Consider the following 19,452-nt stretch of genomic DNA (forward strand, 5'->3'; position numbering starts at 1 on the left):
CTGTATATTATACCTGTGGTTTGTAGGAAAGAAGTTGCTATGAGATCTCCAGCATGTCACCATATTTCTCATCTCAAAAATTTTGTGATGATTTGATTTGCCTTTTTAACTCCAATTCTGTTATACAACTCTATTTAGGTTCACGTTGCATATATATCAACTAAATAGTTTAATGAATTAAATTGTTTCTAATAGTAGTATATGTTAACAAGATCATATGCTTCAATCTTCCAAGAACTGTGAGACTCCACCAAAAACGAAAAACCCTTCAAATGGTGGCAACCAACTCTCAAAATCTCCACCACAAAATTCTTCAAAATGCATCATTCATATCTCCCTCAGCAATAGAGCACCTCCCCTTCTCCAAACGATGAAACCCATTCACATCCATCACCACAATCTCTCCCTCTCATACGCCTTTGACACCAATTTGAAGTTTGAACGCGTTGTGGCGGTCCCCTAAGGTTCTTCATTATGCGCAAAACTGCCCTGGGCGCTTGTTTAATATCCCAGTACATCGTGCTAGAAAAAGGTAAATCAAATCTCTACTGTTTGAGGATTTGATGAAATATCATCGCCACCAAGAAACATAATAGCCTTCCCGTCATTCTCAATCCAACTGCATCCGGGATTCTTCCTCACATTCTGCGACTTCTGCAGAGCCCTCAACGCCTTCGCCTCGTCCCACATTGCAGCCTCTGCATACATATTCGCAAGTATCACATAGTTCCCACTATTCTCCTTCACCAACTTGAATAGCTTCTTGGCTGACAGCTCAGATATCTCAAGATTGCGATGGCTTCTCCCTGCAGCCAGCAATGACCCCCACACGCTTGCCCCAGCCAGCCGGCATTGGCATTTTGGAGATGACCTCATACGCCTTCACTAATCTCCCAGCGCGCCCCAACAAGTCCACAATGCATGCATAGTGCTCGTGCCTTTTCTCCACTTGATAGTCCGAGCTCATGGAATCGAAGAATCTCAACCCTAATTCCACTAAACCGGAATGACTGCAACCCGATAGAAGTCCTGTGAATGTAATGCTATCCGGGCGAAACCCTTCTTGAATCATGAGGTCGAATGTGTGGACTGCCTCTCCGCCTCGCCCATGAGAAGCATAAGCACTGATCATCGAGTTCCAGGCGACTAAACTCCTCGAGCTTGGATTGATTCGATCAAAGCACAGCTTGGCATCGGGAAGGCTCCCACATTTCGCATACATTCCTACTAAAGCAGTCTGCACTGACGGATGACAGTCCAAGCCCTCCTCTCGTGCGAACCCGTGGATCCTCCTGCCTTGCTCTAACGCAGACGAATGGGCGCAAGCAGGGAGAACGCTCATGATCGTCACCCAATTCGGCTTCAAATCCGAGTCTCTCCCCAACATTTTATCAAAGAGTTGGAGAGCATTAGATGCAAGGCCGTTTTGGGTGTAACCTGAGATCATACTCGTCCACGTCACAATGTTCTTCGTTGGCATTTCTTCAAACAGCTCTCGTGCTGAATCAACCGCACCTTCTTTCATATAACCCGATATCAATGAGTTCCAAGACGAGACGTCTCTCACAGGCATTTCGTCCAACAGCTTGCGCGCGTCGGAGAGCTTCCCACATTTCACATACATGTCGATCAACGATGTCGCCACTTATAAATCGAATTCCAACCCGTCTCTCATGCTCATCGAATGTATGCATCTCCCGATGCGGAGAAGCTCCAGATTCGCGACTGCTTTCAACACGAAAGGGTAGGTGAAATAATCGCCGCGAAGATTCAAGGAATGCTATTTCGTAAAAATTTGCAGAGTCTCTTCGGAGTATTTATACAGACTGTAAGCTCGAACTATGGAATTGAAGAGAAGCAGAGAGGGGTTTTGGACGGAGTGGAAGATCCTGGCGGCGGAAGTGATGTCGCCGGAGCTGGCGTACATCGCCACCATTTTGGCGGCGAGGAAGGGCGTGGGGGGGAGGCCACGGATTTCGATGTGCGCGTGGAGCTGCTGGCCTAATTTGAGGAGGTTTTTGCCGGTGAAAGCTTGGAATACGGTGGCGTAGGAGGAGGGTGGGAGTTGGAACTGGGAAGAATTGAGGAGGGGTTCTAGAAGGATCGTCATTGTTGGTCTCATAGAAGCTTGGTGGTTCCATTTCATGAAGAATTTGCGGCGAGAAATGGTGGCGGCGGAGGGGTACAGACGGTGGCTGGGGTTTTGGGGTTATGTTTTCAAATACGAAAAATTCATGTCTCAAAATAGATACTGATAAAATTTATGGGAATTCAAGACTTTACCCCGTAAATTTAGTTATTTAAAAAAAAGCTAGTATTAGTCCCAAAAATAATAAACTTAAGTCCATATTTGGTACTTTTCACAAACTTAAATTTTGGCTAGATTTAAGATATTTTCCTACCAAAATTTGGGTTTGTAGGAAATGTAGTTAAAGTTTAGTACTATTATTTTAGAGACCAAAATCTTTTATTTTATCGTACTTTTCCAACCAATACTACATTTCTTTATAATGTTCTTGGACATGGCGACATTGAAAATAATTACCAGTGTCTCGTAAAAATGGTAAAATCTTTATATTTTAATATTATTATTATTTTAAAAAATTAAGCACCGATTTATCCCAAATTTCTAATTCGTCACTATATATAGAGTAAGCATGGAGAAACATGAGAGAATCGGGATTTGAATAAAGAAAATGGCATGCAACGAATAAATTAGTTTGAAAATTAATAGATGCTGGATTCTTTACTTTTCTTGTGTAAGTTGTGTTGATCCAATATAAATATTCATGACTTGTTCTCCAAATTTCTTGTGAGAAGGGAACCATCCATTTATATATAGTGGTGGCCTGGTGTTGTTTGAGAGAAAAAGTTATTAAGTTAATACGATTATATACTCCGTTCGTTCGTCCCAAGTTAGTTGAGGCGTTTCCATTCGCTTGGAGTAATAAACATGTGTTTTGTAATTGTATTTGTAGGTGGCATGATGCAGGAGGCACATATGATGCAAAAACAAAGAGTGGAGGTCCCAATGCTTCTATTAGGAATCAAGCTGAGCTCAATCATGCTGCTCTCAATATTGCCATTCAACTCTGTGGTCCTTCTCTAATCTCACTCTCTTCTTTTATCTTTTCTTAATACCAAACAGTACTTATCTGATTAAATTCTATTTCTGGTTTTGAACAGAAGAAATAAAAGCTAAAAATCCAAGAATCTCATAGGCAGATCTTTACCAGGTATATGATCTAAAGATTTGGAGAATGTGATTAGCTTTGCACTTATTTAATCCTTTCCTGAGTCTTCAGCTTGCTGGCGTCGTTGCTGTTGAGGTAACCGGAGGCCCCACCATCGACTTTGTTCCAGGCTGTTTGGAACATTCCAACATCGTAGCTTCCATGGCCTCCCCGGAAGAAGGGCGCCTTCCCGATGCCAAACAAGGTTAGGAATCAATCAATCTCTGTGACACTAGAATCTTCTTTGCCATCCTTTTGTGCTTCAATAAATTCAATTGACTTGCATTCATCAAACTTAGAAGTTGATATAAAAGAACTTGGTCCTACCAATTCCCATCCTCTATACCTTATACTGAAGTCTAAAAGTCTTCCATTCATCTACTATTCTGTGAAAATATTAACTTTAATAGTTAGTTACTGGCTATATAATATGTTAATTTTGGATAGTCACAAAGTAACAGGAAAGTTAAATGGAATGGATTCCTTCCTCTTGGTTCAAACATATTAAACATTTTTCACCGATCTATACAAGCTTCCTTTTATGCTTCTACAACTAATCTCTCTCTCTTTCACACACATTTGTAGGTGCTTCCCACCTAAGGAATGTTTTTAATCGAATGGGCCTCTCCGACCAAGATATTGTAGCACTATCCGGGGGGCATACACTGGTAACTCTTACATCTCAAATTTCTCAATCATGGATGAAATGCGTGTAATGTAACTTTGTATATCGATCAGGGAAGAGCACATCGTGAGAGGTCAGAGGGTTCGAAGGCCCTTGGACACGAGATCCTCTCAAATTTGACAATTCTTACTTTGTGTAAGTTATTATTAAACAACAAACTACTCATATTTCATAATCAACTTGTATCTCATATCTAAAATTGGACACAGCTTCTTAAAGGAGATTCAAAAGGTGTGCTAAAACTACCTACTGATAAAGTTCTCGTAGAGGATCCCGAGTTCAGGAAATACATGATCTTGTACGCTGAGGTACATAGGACTCATGACTATTATACATTCTTCAAAATAACCATTGTCATAGTCATTGCTCATTTCCCATTAATGTGAATGTTGTATTTAAGGATGAAGATGCATTCTTCAGAGACTATGCTGCTTCGCACAAGAGGCTGTCGGAGCTAGGATTCAGTGCACCGTCGTCTTTGGGATTAGTCATCAAGAAGACAATGATCGCGGCTGCTGTAGCTGTGACAGTGGCACTTCTGAGTTACTTCTATGAAATGAACAAAAGAGACTTGTCTAAGTGATGAGTATTGCTGCCGTGTAAATACATTTCTCACCAAATAGAAATTTCATTGAATCCATTTTAAACAAAACGTGTACCCCAAAATTATTAGAATTACAGTCAATAAATTATTGTACAAAAATAAAATATAGTATATTCCTTATATAGACAAAAGGTTGTGACAAGAAGACGACTATTAATACAGAAAACCAATTTTAAACCCTCAAAATTGTATATACTACATAGTATATCAAACCACAAAACAAAACTCATAATAACTTGGTTCAACATCTTTTTCTAACTCATCAAACAGAGCAATAAATAAGGAGTCATTCTCACAAACCAAACATGTCATAAGATGAAACCTCCTTAAATGAACTATTTTGAAACTTTTTCACCCATTGCCAAGATGAAAGCAGTTTAGTTAACAATTCCTCAATATGAAGGTTTTAAGTAATATTTTGACAAAAGAAAAGAGACCTCCTAAATTAGAACTGATATATATATACATCATTTACAATTCATAAAAATAGAACGCTGCAGTAAAGCAACAAAAGCTACCACTCTTCTATTTCATCATCATCAACCTCGTCGTCTACACTCATACCATCGCAATCATCTTCATCAAAGCTAACTTCATCTGGGGCTTGATGGTCTGCTGCAACTCTATGTCCAAGCCATTTGAGTGCAGGATTAAATTCAGTTGCTAAAGTAGAATGGCTATACAAACTTGCACTAGTAGTATCATCTAACCTTCGACTCAGTATTTGATTCTGCAAGTGCATTCACAAGAGAAGAAAACAGTATGAATCACAAACAAACCATAGCAGGAGGTACATGTCTTTCCTGCACCAGGCCCCTAAACACTACCAACAAGCAACAGACCATTGCAGAATAAAAATAGTTTGATGACGCAAGATGTAGATGTTTAGGTATGAGTAAAGGGTACCATCACAAGACGAAGAGAGATATAGATTGATACACAAAAAGATACTGAATGGGTGTGGAACTAAAAGGTTGTTACCAAAATAAAGGATATTTTCTTAGCCATAAGAAGAAGCTGGTTACAAGAGTGTTATTGACTCCAAAAGTAAAATTAAAACAAACTGTGAGTAAGCCTCGGAATGGTTCTTTTCATAAGCGATTAACTCATAACAAAAGGATCCATTAGGTACATTTGAAAATCTTATTACGTTATGCGGAAGATAGTTATCTGACTTACCTTATTGTGCTTCAGAGATTGATCAATCTGCCAGAGCACAGGACGGCGAATTGCATGCCACCTGCATATTCAGAATGTCATTAGCATCTGGTTCACAAAAAACAAAGAACAGATTTCTCAGGAACTATACCGAGAAGATAGGGGACTGGTATTCCCAAATAAAACTCCACGAACAGCAACTGAAGCAGCAGCAGATTGTAAGACATTCTCAGCTTCCCAGGTTTTACTGGATGGGGTGAGAAGCAAGTCGGTGTCGCTTAAGTATGCTCCTACAACCCATGCATCCTCGATTGCTTCCTCATTCACAAAATCTAAAACTGTAATTGCAATCATCAAACAAAATAAAACCACCAATGATCAATCTCTTACTTTAACTCTCCCATAGCAAATAACAAAAGTGCAATCTGAAACACATATTTGATATCACAGGGTAACAGTAGAAAACAATGGGGTAACATGCCTTCTCACAAGATTTAAGACATTATTAAAAATTCAAATGCAAAAGAAGCTACCATTTTTAAGAATAAGATAGCATATAATAGTATGGATTACCATTTTCATGGAGAAAATCAGTAACAAGCCGTGCCTGCCCATGTGCTTGACAAAGTACCAGCTCTGGATCATCCATTTTGATCGGACACCTGGAAAATTTTTCCTTTAAAAGAATCACATCTGTATCTACACAACAACGTAAAAAAAATCAGTATAGCAGTCACAAATTTATAAATTTCCTTATTCTGCATGAACATAAAATTATGAATGGGAATTTCAAATACACATCTCAAGATGACTGTTGAAGGATTTTCTTTTCAAGAGTTTGGCTCGTTTTACAAAAGAAACAAATTGTTGTGTCCTACTCCCTCCGTCCCACTATAGTTGAGGGCATTTCTTTTGGACACATAAATTAAGAAATGAATGTTTAATGAGTTAAGTGGAGAGAAATAAAGTAGATAAGGGAAGACAAAATAAAATAAGAGAGATTAAATGTGTTGATTTTTGCCAAAAGGAATTGGCTCAACTACAGTGGGACAGCCAAAATAGGATCTCAACTACAGTGAGACGGAGGAAGTAGTATTTTTGTGTCTTTAGGTAAATAAGGTGGGTCGAACTCCAAAAATTAAGTTTGAGCTCACATTTCACAGAAAATCCAGATTTTAATTTCATGCACCATGTTTGCATTCAATATATCTCCATCAGTATCCAACACTTTGAAGTGTATGATACAAAAAAGCCCATTGCATGAATATACCTGATGGAACTGTACTTCCAGTTTCTCTCTTGTTGTGCAAAAATTTTCCAAGCGCATGAAATAGTGACAGCGTCGCATCTTTCCCAAATGGCAGAAGAACTCTATCATCCAACCTGTTAGTCTCAGTCTGTTTTTCTTCTGGATATGTCGAGACCGAATTCAGAACAGATAAAGTATCAAGGGGATGTGGTTTCAACGAGAAGTACTGCAAAGATGTAATAGCACTTCTTATATCTCCTTCACTGGATTTTGCTATAAAATCAATATATTCATCATTCACTTTGAGCCTTTCCAATCTGCAAATTCTTGTAAGTGCTCTTTTGATGGAATTGGCAGTGATTGGGTTAAACGTCACCTGATAGATTGAGTTTGATGCTAAAACATCAGCAAACCCAAGTAGTAGCTCTGGAATATGACAAGGTAAGAAACACAACCTTATAAGCCCCTGCATTTTGAAGAGACGACTGGAGCTCTTCCCAATACCGGCTATGCTGTTCTGCAGATTCAGACCGGCCATAGTCATTGATCAATATGGCTGTTGGAAGGCGGACAGATTGCAGAAGAAGATACAAGCACCTCTGAAGTCTTCCATAAGAGACCTTTCCATTCACCATAGGGAGATCATCAATTAACAGTACAACAGATGCTGGAGATACTCTGGTTAAGGATGCAGAAACTAATCCATATTTTCGTATTCGTTCAACAAAACTTTCAAACTCATCCAACTTTGACATATACTGGATCCCTATGTCACATATTCACAAACCAGAGACATGTGAATATAAAAAATAGTACAGAAATAAATTGAATAGAACATTATCAAATGACAATTTTGGACCTGAATTAGAATACATTTGGAGACTGAATAGAGACACTGTGAGTACCTGAATTGGAATTATGCACATGTTCCTGCCAAATCGTGGGGGTAGGTGTTCTCCATTCATACACTTCCATTCCAAGATGACATGCAACAGCATAGATGGTTGCCTACAATATTATGCCATTCAATGGATGGATAATGCAATATTGAAACAACAGAAACACTCTCTTAACAGACAAATGTCTATTTTTCACTTTTTCACAATGCAAATAATTTTCAGTGCTATGAACCATAGTGCGTACAGATTTTCCAACTCCAGCTTGACCAGAGATTAGGATCACATTACTGAATGAATTATCCTGCAGATAGTAAGAAACAAAACCTATTACTTTTAAGGTGGCAGAAGAACAATATATTTTCAATGGTAACCAATCAAATTATGTCCAGTACTGGCTTTTTTTGTAAATAGTTAAAATGAAATGGAAAGAAGTCAATTATTTAGTGACCACTACATTTAGAGAATAAAAAATACTCTTGCTTAGTTATGCAATAACATGGGGAAAAAAAGGAATAGAAAGGTATAACTATCGTCCAGTGATCCATAAAGAGTTCTCTTGGTTGTTATAGTTTCTGTCACTTGGGGCATTTTGAAAATATGATACCCTAAATTACCAAGTAACAATATTCAGTATTCTGTATCTTTATTGACGTGGAAGATACATTTAGGATTGCATAAATAACTAACATATAGAACATCTTAATTATTCTGGATTCTGGGCTTTGCTATGAACTAATTCAATTTATTCTGGCAAAGTGGCAATAGCACCCATCAAATTCAAACAGTTATAAAAGTCATTGTAGGACTAAGTCGCCAATCAGAAGAGAGATATACCTAAATTAAGTCAAAAACGGCAACTAAGATTATAATTTGACCCAGTGAAAAAAACTAAAAGGTAAATTCTTAAAAGTTGAAAGGACGTAATATAATAAGCAAGAAACAATGATGACAGAATGGTTGATGCAATTTTAGGTAGTAGGAAAACAAACAAGAAGAGCCAGGCAGGTTTGTTAGAAGAGTACCGCATTACTTTTGAGTTTCTCCTCAAACCATGATTTAACTTCTTCAACCTGACAACCACGAGGGAACCATGAACAAATGACTAAGGTATGGATGAGTTAGGAACAGTAATCATAAAGTGGTTTGTACCTTCTTCTTATGAACGGCTACATCCCCTAAGCAACTCGGCGTATACTTTTCCACCCACATGTCCTTGTTACCACTGGAATCTGCGCAAAAACCATAGGAACTGAAGATCAGATGGAAATCAATTAAAATTACACATCCCTCAAATGCATGAAGACAAACCAGCCTATTTGGGAGAAGGAAGTGACATGTATTCAATACTTCAAAATAGAACATTTATAGCAGGTGCAGATGAATCAAGATTAAGTTCTCTCATACAACAAGCCAATATGAATCTACAGAGAATGGGAAATATTCTGAGTACTCAACAAGCAACACAAAATGAACAATGAAGACCAATTTCTACAACAGCATGGTCATGAATTCATGATAGCAAACAACATGAGTATATTAGTAATTAAGTCAAAGAGCTTTTAGTCATGAAGGTCCAATCCTATACACTTCAGAAAAAAATAGGAAAGGAAATCTCAATATAAAGAGTGAGAAAATGCGAATAAATGCATAAAATTATAATAATAGCATACCAGATGTTACCTTGAACTGAGGGAACCCTTGATCAAATTCCTCACAAATCTGATTGACCTGCATTGAAAAATAGCATGAGAAAATGTGTAGGGGTTTCAATAAGAAACTGAGAGTTCAAGTAATTATTAGAATCAGATCCAGAGTAACTTTTACTAGGTCTAGTCAACCAATGCACTGGTTTTAAGAAATCTTTCTTACTCACTAGAAACTGGTTTGGAAACCTTTTACATGATTTTCCAAAAATAGAAGCTTAAATGTGTTTGAATTTTGATGTTTCATAAGAATTTATCATAGTAAATACTAATTCAATTCACCATTAAGAATAAAAAACTAAATAAATCCTATAAACAGCCTTGATGTCCTTACACATGACTACATGAGATGGGTTGATAAATATTTAAACCTTGAGCATTGCTATTTTCTAGACTACTTGACCTTTAGTGGTTATTCTGATTATGAAACAATTATTCACACAATCTTCAGCTTTACATCATCTAGTATTCTAGTTCAACTAACATCACCAAATGATATATGACTTCAATAGTCACAATAAGATGTCAATCTTGAGTAAGATCTAGTTTCCAACAAATTCATCAATTTCCAAAATAACAGGAAAATTATGCATTATTCATGCAGCTAATCAAGACTCAGAATGAGGCGAACAATGTCATCATGCAAAAACTTGACGGCAACTTCATGCTCCCACTGGCCAGTAAGAGACCCAACAGCCCCAGTGGCTACTGCGGACTGCCTCCACTTTAACAGGCAAATCAACTCAAGAATCAAACATATTCTACGAATTTTATGCTTCATAATAGTATATAAGTTCTCAGGAATATCTCAAAATGCATTTTCCTAATGAGTAACGAAAATTGAGTAAGAATCTATCTTATCACTACAATTGCAGTTTCCTAAGTCTTACTTCCATCCACCTATCAAGTATCAAGACAATGACTCAGGCTAGTATGATTTTCCATGGTCTTCTTAGTTCGTCGTGGACAATGTATCAGTCGGCCAAAGTGAATATATCAGAATAGGAGTAACCATAGGGTAACCCACTGATAAGTAGCATCAAATTTATATTCAACTTCCTTACTTAAAATAGCCTGCATAAACTGCCAAAGCTAAGATTTCTACTGCACCGTTTAATATTATACTTGAAATCAAGTACTACTATTACTGAATACTAAAATTTATTTGGTCGACAATAAAATCTTCAACTTCCCTATAGCCCTCGACTAATATAAAACTAGTTCGACAAAATTACCCCAAATCTACATCACAAAATAAATTCCAAGGCCATGGTTAACCACAAATTCGCTAAGCCAGTAATTTCATTTAGATTGAAAGAAAACACTCATAGAAAGGTAAATAAAATCTAACAGATGTCAGAATGTACCTCATCGAAATCAATGGCGCTGGAGTTCTGAAATGGCGATGAGTAAGAGCTGGAGACTGTAAGCTTCTTAGCTCTTTTAGGGTTTTTCCGAGGTGGAGCTGATTTCGATAATCTGACACTAGTTTTATCTTTAACTTCATCGTCATCGGATGATGAAATTACAATGGTCGAACTCCTTTTCCCCTTCCCCATCGAAGGCTAACCGTAGTTTGGCTCCTCTGCAAAATCTCCAAATTATCAGTAAGATTTTTGGAACCCTAGAAAATGGCAATTATGGGAAGTATCCTGTGTTTTAAAATGCGCGGTTTTTCTCTGAAGAAACACAGCATGTGCTGTGCACAAAACGCACAATCATTAGGCATGAAACGCAGCCCATTTCCTTTTTCTTTTCTTCAATGTTTTCATTATTACTAATGTTAGTACAATTTTAAATACTAAAAAACATTGTAAAATCGAACTATACAAGTACTATTAATTGTGTAATCACTTATGAAATAAAATGATTAACTCAAATATTCAAAATTGAATGATAAATATATTCTCTAATTTAATATTGAGGAAATCATCAATTATAATAAAATAGTTCAATATAGGTAAAGAAATAAGGACAACTCATTTTTCAGTTAATCATTTCATTTTAAAAATGATAATAGTAATAAATAATATATTAACAAATTAAATAGATTTTACAATGTATTTTATCATTCAAAATTATACTAATAATACGTAGTACTTAATTAGAGTATTAAATAAGGATGAAAACATTAAAGAAAAGGAGAAAGAAATGGGCTGCGTTTTATGCCTATGATTGTGCGTTTTGTGCAAAGCACAATATGCTGTGTTTTTGGAACAGCAGGGGATCCATCTCCTTTAACTGATTAATAAAATTCATTTAAAATTGATATTCTCAAATCTTATTAATTTAATTTATAACATAGTGCTATTATTTTTAGTTATAAATATTAAATTTAAGCCATTTAAATGGCGTGCCGAAAAGTTTGCAAGGAGTAAAATTAAATTTCACGATATTTTATTATCTAACAATAGAGCTCTTATTCCAGTCTTAGAATGAAAAAAACATTTGGTGAAGTGTATTATCTAATGATTTAATTTAATTAATGTTAATCAAAAGTTAAAAAAAAGTTCTTATATCAATTCTAACTAAACAAAATTAATTTTAATATTAATAACCACAATAATGTAAGCAATGAGGGAAACATTTAAATACTGGTGGAGTGAGAGGAAGAGGGTGGAGCGGTTCAATGGCAGCATTTCCCGGCTAAATAAGGTATTATGCGTGATAGCCACTCGATTTCTACCAAGCCAATCAATTAACCATATTATTCTTGTTTCTCTCTCTAGATTCTGATCCCACATTCTTCTTCTGTACATTCTGCTCAAGGGTTAGGGTCCGAATTGGCTGATTATCTAGTTGTCCTAGCTTTGATAGGGAGGAACAATGAGAAATCTAGAAACTGTTTGTGCTCCTTTTACGCGTGTGTTGTGCATTTCTGCTAATTAGGTATAGTCGGTAATTGCACATTGCCGAGAGAGAGAGAGGAAGGGGAGGTAGTTTTATTCGGGAAGAATGAGCGCTTCAAGATTCATCAAATGTGTGACGGTGGGCGATGGTGCGGTGGGAAAGACATGTCTCTTGATTTCCTACACCAGCAACACCTTCCCCACGGTCTGACATTTTTATTCCTAAATTTTGTCTAAACTGCCATTTTAATTGGTGGCATGCTACAATTATTCACATCTCATGAAATTTCCCCTTTTTGGTGGTATGCCTATTATTGTGAAATACTAGGAAATAGATCATATGGATCTCGTTGTATTTCTTGATGGCTGTGAAGGATAATTGATGACATTGCCTTGGCTTTAGTGAATGAAAAGAACCAAATATGCATGGAGGCACCTTATGTTTCCCTATTGTTATTGATCATGTGGCCATTGAGATTTTGAGAAAAAACGGTATTGGTTTATTGATTTTAACTTTTTGTTTCGTTATTGTTAGAATCACATTGAGATAGAGAACAGTTATTTCTCATGGAAATTTGCATATTTCATATTTCATAGGTGATATTTGCTCTAAATAATGGCCAAGTATTTTACTATATGTGGCAAGAGAATCGATTCTACATTTTTGTGTTCATCTGGACCTTCTTCCCTTGACAAGTCAACCATAATATTGGTGCTACTTCTTCAGTAATTGTGCTGCAAATCTCGGGGCAATTTACTTTTGTTGCCAGTTCAATCATAACATTTCTTTCTGATTTATTCTCATGTTATTTCATTTTGTTTTAGCTTTAATAGTCCTGAAAGCAAAATGCTCTGGTGGTTATTTGCATCTTATATGATTCTACACTTCATTCTTTGAAAAGTGATCTATTATTCCATCATACGTCTTTAACTTTTATGTTTTGCTTTTTATGCGGAACAGGATTACGTGCCTACTGTGTTTGATAATTTCAGTGCCAATGTCGTTGTCAATGGAGCCACTGTTAACCTTGGCCTGTGGGATACTGCTGGTAAGTAATAGAGATATTTTCCATGTACTTCCGTAGATGATTACACCTAGGATAAATTTAGTTATATGATAGTACTTCTTATAGTTCAAACATGTGAGCCTATGGTTATTGTTCTGTGGAACAGGGCAGGAAGATTACAACAGACTAAGGCCTTTGAGTTATCGTGGAGCTGATGTTTTTATTCTGGCATTTTCTCTTATCAGCAAGGCAAGCTATGAAAATGTTTCCAAGAAGGTAAGGATTTGATTTCCATACAGTATGTATATTCATCACTCTTCTACTCTTTTTTTTGCACCAATTTGTTTTTTGTTAATTGTCCTTTTTTCTGTATTGGGCTCTGGTGCATTTCTGATTCAGTGGATTCCTGAATTGAAGCATTACGCTCCTGGTGTCCCTATAGTTCTTGTTGGCACAAAACTTGGTGAGATATCAAATTTAAAAGTGCATAAAATAGTTAGTTTCCTTATTAAAGATTCTTATGATGATATTGTGTTTACTGGTATTGGCAATATTATGATTGCTTTCTTTAGAGCATGAAAGATATTTGTATCAGCTTCAAGCTTTCTGCAACCACCCTAATGCTTCTGTCGGAAGGGTAATAAATATGCTGGAATAATATACAAGAACCTAGAGTGAGGGGACTCTTTTTGTTTAGTTTGTATGAATACAAACATCCATTTTGCGATTATCATGCTATCGTTATGTAGGATAAAAATGTTTTTTGCAAATCCTTGCCCATATTTTTAGCTGATAATAGCTTAATACATTTCTGATAGTAAATTTGAGGTGAAGTCAGAAGCATTTGAAATCACCATCCTTTCTTTCTCGCCTCTGGAAACTGTGATGTGATAGTCTTAAGAGTTCACCTACCTTTGGTCATCTCACAGACTATATTCATTTAAGCCGCTGGCTTCTTCAAAGGACTTTTTCTGTGTATATCAAGTTGCATATCAAAAAAGTTGCATATCAAAAAAGTTGCATATCAAGCAAATAGCATGACTTAAACTTGGAATTCCAAGGTCTTTCTTAATTGTATTGATCTGTCTACCTTGTGCTGTTGTCATTGTAGTATGATTCTAGAGTTCCTTTCTAGATGGTCATTTTATAATTCTTTAATACATAGAATATTTGTTTGTCACTTGTTGAAATTTTGTTCGTGATTTGTTCACATATTTAAAAGATGGAAAATTTGTTCGTGATTTGTTCACTCTGTTTTCTTAGTTAGATTTAAAAGTCAAAATGGCATAATCCATTGTGTGAAGGTTTTATTTGTTGTTTGTCTACGACTTGTATTTGATTCAGATCTTCGTGATGATAAAGAGTTCTTCGAAAATCATTCAGGCTCTGTACCAATCACCAACGCACAGGTGAAACTATGTGACCCCGGGTTATACCAGCCTTATTTTTGTTTTTCTTTCTATTATGTGGTGCTGGTTTTTGTGATGGCTAAGCCCTATTGCTGTAGATTTCATTCTTGTCACTCTAAACCTACAGGGAGAGGAGCTGAGGAAATTGATTACATCTCCATCTTATGTTGAATGTAGTTCAAAAACACAAGAGGTATGATCCTATTGAGTTGCCGCTTTTATTAAAACAAAGCCATTTCCATCACGATATCGAGATATAAAAATGAACATGTTTGGTGACATAATATATGAAAACAGAATGTGAAAGCAGTTTTTGATGCTGCCATTAAAGTTGTTCTCCAGCCACCCAAGCAAAAGAAAAAGAAGGGAAAGGCTCAAAAAGCTTGCTCCATATTGTGATCAGCTTGAGGTGAAGATATACGTCCACCTCCCGCCCTTCCACCCATCTACGTCTGTTTCTATTCTTTTTGCATAACAATTAGGAGATCACACTTTTAGGCCACTTCATTGTGCCCTTTATGTTTTCCTTCTTTTTTTTATGTATCGATCAGACATAAAACTGTGATTTTGGCTAATGGTTCTTGAATTTGTTTTCTTCTACTTATTTTGTGTATTGTATCATGAGTTTTAAATCTATGAAGTGTGAATGTGGGCTTCTATTTTGTTATTTTCAAGGTAATTCATCTCAAGAACTAGAGAATTGCAGTAATATTTTTTTAGAATTGCACTAATGTCTGTATGTATCTCTAAATCCTTCACACTTCATTTTTCAATTGTTGGTTTAGGTTATTGCACATAAACATGCGCACTCTATTTAAAAGTGTATACTTGATAGATACATTATGTCTGATATGTTTTTATGAAGAACAAAACATGATAGATTAAGAACTAGAAACACCCTAACAGAAGGGGCAAGAGCATGAGCTACGAAATTAACCTCGCACATTGAAGAATTTCGCCGGATTCATAAAAGCGTGGCAGTTGTTTCGGAGCACCAACTACGACCTTGCTATCCAGTTGAAAAACCATGCTGAGTCGAGAGGCCCGGGATACAGAGAGCGAACATGCATAAACTGCCTTTCCTCATCCCTTACAGGTCATCCATGTACATGTCTATCAATATTATAAATCAAATTAAACGTCATATGACGAGACCGAATGACATGTAGGAATCTAGCCCGATCAAATTATGTGTTAGATGCTGAGAAGTGAGATGTTGGAATTTAGTCCGACCAATGTAGATTGACAGAGTCGTGTAAGTGACAAGATTTAATTTTTTAAAATCACATAATATAGAATATATCTACATTTCGACTAGATGATTGTGGTATATTCATTTTATCTAAACCTATTTGATTTAAATAGTGAAATAAATTTAATTAAAGTTTGTCACTTAATTATGAAGTTATGAAATTAATTAATGTGTTAATTAATCCACATGATAAAATGAACTTTCAATATTACGTCTACATTTAAGATGCTCTATTACTATGTGAAATAATCGTGTTCACAAATGACGGTTTGTGAAACACATACACGCACGAGCCGTTTTGCCTCATGCAATCGTCATGGCACTGTGGGTTTGGGACCAACTCACGTTTTGAGCAACATATGATTTTTCACCCACCATATTATCATCGATTTTATCACACTCGGGCATAGTGGGATAATTATTAGTAGTTTAAAATTCACAATATTAAATTTCATTTCAAAATGTCGTGAAATTAACCAGAAGTATAACAATTTGGAAATATAAATGACAACTTCCATTGGTACTTTATAGTTTTTTAGGATTAATAATCATTTAAATCATGAAGTTTAGTCAAATCCTAATTTGTGCCATGAACTTCAAAATTAGAATATGAAATCACAAAGTTTCAATTTTTCTCAATCGTATCATTCACACATAAAATATCGTCTTTTAATGATATTCAAATTGACATATTTAATTAAAATAAGTATTTTATTCTTTTATATTTCTTTATCTCTCATTTATCTTCATATTTTATTGAAATGCTGTAAATTTTAATGTCACATAAAGATGTAATTTTGTGCATGATTCATGAGACAATTGACAGGGACAAACTATAATTTGACAAAACTTAGTGATTTAAATGACTATTATTTCATTTATTATTTTAATTGAATAGTTTTAGCTGCTTTTGAATGCATATGATGATAATAACTTGAATTAATTGAAATTTTTAAAGCAAAGTTATCATGCAAGAAAAAATTAAGGGCTAATCAAATCAAACAAAATTTTGGAAAAGATTTGTTAGTATAGACTTAGAATTCCTATTATAACGTACTAGCTCCGATTTTGAGGGATTGTAAACAATTTAATTGGATCAGATTTAATAGGGGAAAATTAATAATGTGGGTAAAAACCTACAGTAATTTTTTCCTTTCATAATTTCTCTCAGAAAACTAGCTTGGGGAGGGAAAGGTGTAATACCTGATTTTCACAATTGTGTGATCAAAACCGGAGAGGATCACGTCATTCAAATAATACACCATTTCATCCTACATTAATAAAATAATGACATATGGATTAACAAAATAATAGACTAAAGATTAATTATCATCATACATATCCTCATACACCAATAGCTTACTGACATATACGTATTCTTTAAAAAAGGAAATAACAAACTAAAACCCCAACACACACACGCATCATCAATTCATCAACATCAAAGGATCAACGACCAACATATATTATAGTACTAAAATCACAACTCGATACATCTAGAGATAGTTGTCTATTTAGCCACATATCATACTCTTTAGCCTGCATGATGACTGACCTGTATAAAGTATTTTTGTTGGGAATCATTTGATAAAACCCAAAACTCTTTGGTGAGTGATGAGTCCGCGAATTGTTGATGTTAGTAAATGCAGGAAAATACAGATCACGACACGGAAATTTACGTGGTTCGATTTACTGAGGTAAATCTACGTCCACGGGGAGAAATGGGGGCAGGTTTGTATTGCTTGATCTGTTTTCTACAGCTAACAATACAGACTTGCTATTTGCTATTTTCTCTCTAGAGAGCTTTACAGAAGTTAACAGAAGATCCTTATCTATCTGACCTAGGTTCTATTTATACATTGAACCAAGATCGTGGCATGCAGCATTTATTAGGTAGTGGATGTCGTGGAGGTCGTGGCGACCTTGCATGGGTCCACTATCCTGCATGAGTTAATGACTGCTTGACACCACTAAATAGATCGTCGGTGTAGCGGAGGTGGAAATCCTGTATGAGTCCACTATCTCCTAGTTCGGTTGAATACTGAGACCGGACTGCTGAATTATTGCCGAGCAGCTTTTGCCGATCTGAGAGTAGAGCTTGATGCCGACCTGAGAGCAGAGTTTGATTGGTTGGCTTTTACCGAGCTGTAGGCTGGGGCCGAACTCTGTGGTTGTGCCGAACTGAACTCTTGAGTCATGCCGGACTGATACTCTTTAGCCATGCCGAACTGATACTCTTTCTTGGGCTTTACTGCTGTTGGGCTTGTTTAGTATTTGTTTAGTACGTACTCCATCACTACCCCCCCCGAAGAGTGAAGTGAATCACTTCGGCATTCTGGATAAAGGTACGGGGTAAGTTGATGTTTGTCCTCGGTCTGATGAAGTGAACTTTTCTTTGACCGGACTTGGTTTGTGTCCTAATTTGGCGAGTTTTATCGCTCGGATCGAACTTTCCGTTGTCCTAATTTGGGGATCGAACTTTCCCTTGTCCTAATTCGGCGAGTTTTATCGCGTGGATCGGACTTTCCCTAGTCCTAATTCAGGCAAGTTTTATCGCGAGAATCAGACTTTTGTTGCAGTTCGTTTCAGACGAAGTGCTTGATTCTTAAGCTGAATTGTGGTCTTGTATCTTCTGTAGAAGCTTGGACTTCACAATCGTTGGCTTATTGCAGCTCGTTTCAGACGAACTGCTTGTTTAAGCTGAATTGTGGTCTTGTATCTTCTGTAGAAGCTTTGACTCACAATCGTGTGCTTGTATATGTTCTAAGAAGGGGATCAGCCTTCGAAGAACAAGATACCTCAGTAACATTTGTAAGAGACGACACACACAGAGACAGACAAAAACACACAGACAAAACGCACAGAGACAAATAAAAAGCACATAGAGAAACAAAGATCAAGCAAACCAAATAAAGCACCTTGACCGGACAGGACTCAAGACTGACTGACCGGACTGTCTCTTACAAATGAAACTTTTTGAGGTTGGAAATGTGCCATGTTCGGGGTACCTGTTCTCCTGACATGTGAGCCAATTTGTAAGACCCTTTGCCGAGGACTTCTGACACCCGATACGGACCTTCCCATGTGGGTTCGAGCTTGCCCAGCTTTTCTGCTCGGCTTACTTCGTTGTTTCTCAGGACGAGATCTCCCACTTGAAATTGCAGCTTCTTCACCCTTTGGTTGTAATACCGGGCTACTTGCTCCTTGTACTTGGCTGCTTTTATGCATGCCAATTCTCTTCTTTCTTCGGTAAGATCTAGCTCAGCTCTCAGTCCGTCGTCATTCATTTCTGAGGAGAAATTTAGAGTTCGGGGACTGGGTACGCCGATCTCCACCGGAATTACGGCTTCAGTGCCGTACACAAGGCTGTACGGAGTTTCACCGTTGGAGGTTGTGGGTGTAGT

The 19,452-nt window shown here is 36.6% G+C and overlaps 2 protein-coding genes and 2 pseudogenes across 6 annotated transcripts; 2 read left to right on the forward strand and 2 right to left on the reverse strand.

Annotated features, from left to right (window-relative positions):
- Window positions 1–154: 154 nt before the first annotated feature.
- On the reverse strand, window positions 155–2,242 carry LOC121748424 (annotated as a pseudogene).
- Window positions 2,243–2,734: 492 nt separating this feature from the next.
- Window positions 2,735–4,599, forward strand: LOC121748183 (annotated as a pseudogene).
- Window positions 4,600–4,835: 236 nt separating this feature from the next.
- On the reverse strand, window positions 4,836–11,171 carry LOC121747962 (cell cycle checkpoint protein RAD17-like). Of its 4 annotated transcripts, XM_042142147.1 has the most exons (13): window positions 10,899–11,171; window positions 9,499–9,556; window positions 8,978–9,057; window positions 8,851–8,898; window positions 8,073–8,129; window positions 7,835–7,937; window positions 7,385–7,695; window positions 6,951–7,305; window positions 6,254–6,379; window positions 5,832–6,018; window positions 5,702–5,762; window positions 5,233–5,252; window positions 4,836–5,145 (listed from the first exon to the last, which is right to left on the reverse strand). In XM_042142147.1, the coding sequence occupies exons 1-13, from the start codon at window positions 11,088–11,090 to the stop codon at window positions 5,037–5,039; spliced, it is 1,707 nt and encodes a 568-aa protein (XP_041998081.1). In that variant the 5' UTR covers window positions 11,091–11,171; the 3' UTR covers window positions 4,836–5,036. The 4 variants fall into 4 exon arrangements, with proteins under 4 accessions (XP_041998081.1, XP_041998080.1, XP_041998079.1 ...); XM_042142146.1 differs by having other exon boundaries at window positions 4,836–5,252; window positions 6,254–6,373; XM_042142145.1 differs by having other exon boundaries at window positions 4,836–5,252; window positions 10,899–11,170.
- Window positions 11,172–12,091: 920 nt separating this feature from the next.
- On the forward strand, window positions 12,092–15,396 carry LOC121747963 (rac-like GTP-binding protein RHO1). 2 transcript variants are annotated; one of them, XM_042142150.1, is made up of 7 exons: window positions 12,092–12,186; window positions 13,342–13,429; window positions 13,554–13,663; window positions 13,787–13,850; window positions 14,732–14,796; window positions 14,924–14,989; window positions 15,094–15,396. In XM_042142150.1, the coding sequence occupies exons 1-7, from the start codon at window positions 12,106–12,108 to the stop codon at window positions 15,193–15,195; spliced, it is 576 nt and encodes a 191-aa protein (XP_041998084.1). In that variant the 5' UTR covers window positions 12,092–12,105; the 3' UTR covers window positions 15,196–15,396. The 2 variants fall into 2 exon arrangements, with proteins under 2 accessions (XP_041998084.1, XP_041998083.1); XM_042142149.1 differs by lacking the exon at window positions 12,092–12,186 and adding an exon at window positions 12,198–12,585.
- Window positions 15,397–19,452: the final 4,056 nt, after the last annotated feature.

Source organism: Salvia splendens, chromosome 9 (assembly GCF_004379255.2).
Source record: "Salvia splendens isolate huo1 chromosome 9, SspV2, whole genome shotgun sequence".
Taxonomy (NCBI): domain Eukaryota; kingdom Viridiplantae; phylum Streptophyta; class Magnoliopsida; order Lamiales; family Lamiaceae; genus Salvia; species Salvia splendens.

What these genes read in the sequence shown, in the direction of transcription:
- LOC121747962 (XM_042142145.1), bottom strand. Translation starts at nt 11,090, where the DNA reads ATGGGGAAGGGGAAAAGGAGTTCGACCATTGTAATTTCATCATCCGAT. An exon ending in AAAATGCAGGGGCTTATAAG is followed by an intron (nt 7,306 to 7,384) that starts GTTGTGTTTCTT and finishes TCAATCTATCAG; the next exon opens with GTGACGTTTAACCCAATCAC. An exon ending in AATCTCTGAAGCACAATAAG is followed by an intron (nt 5,253 to 5,701) that starts GTAAGTCAGATA and finishes ATGCACTTGCAG; the next exon opens with AATCAAATACTGAGTCGAAG.
- LOC121747963 (XM_042142149.1), top strand. Translation starts at nt 12,487, where the DNA reads ATGAGCGCTTCAAGATTCATCAAATGTGTGACGGTGGGCGATGGTGCG. An exon ending in CCAGCAACACCTTCCCCACG is followed by an intron (nt 12,586 to 13,341) that starts GTCTGACATTTT and finishes TATGCGGAACAG; the next exon opens with GATTACGTGCCTACTGTGTT. An exon ending in TACCAATCACCAACGCACAG is followed by an intron (nt 14,797 to 14,923) that starts GTGAAACTATGT and finishes CTAAACCTACAG; the next exon opens with GGAGAGGAGCTGAGGAAATT.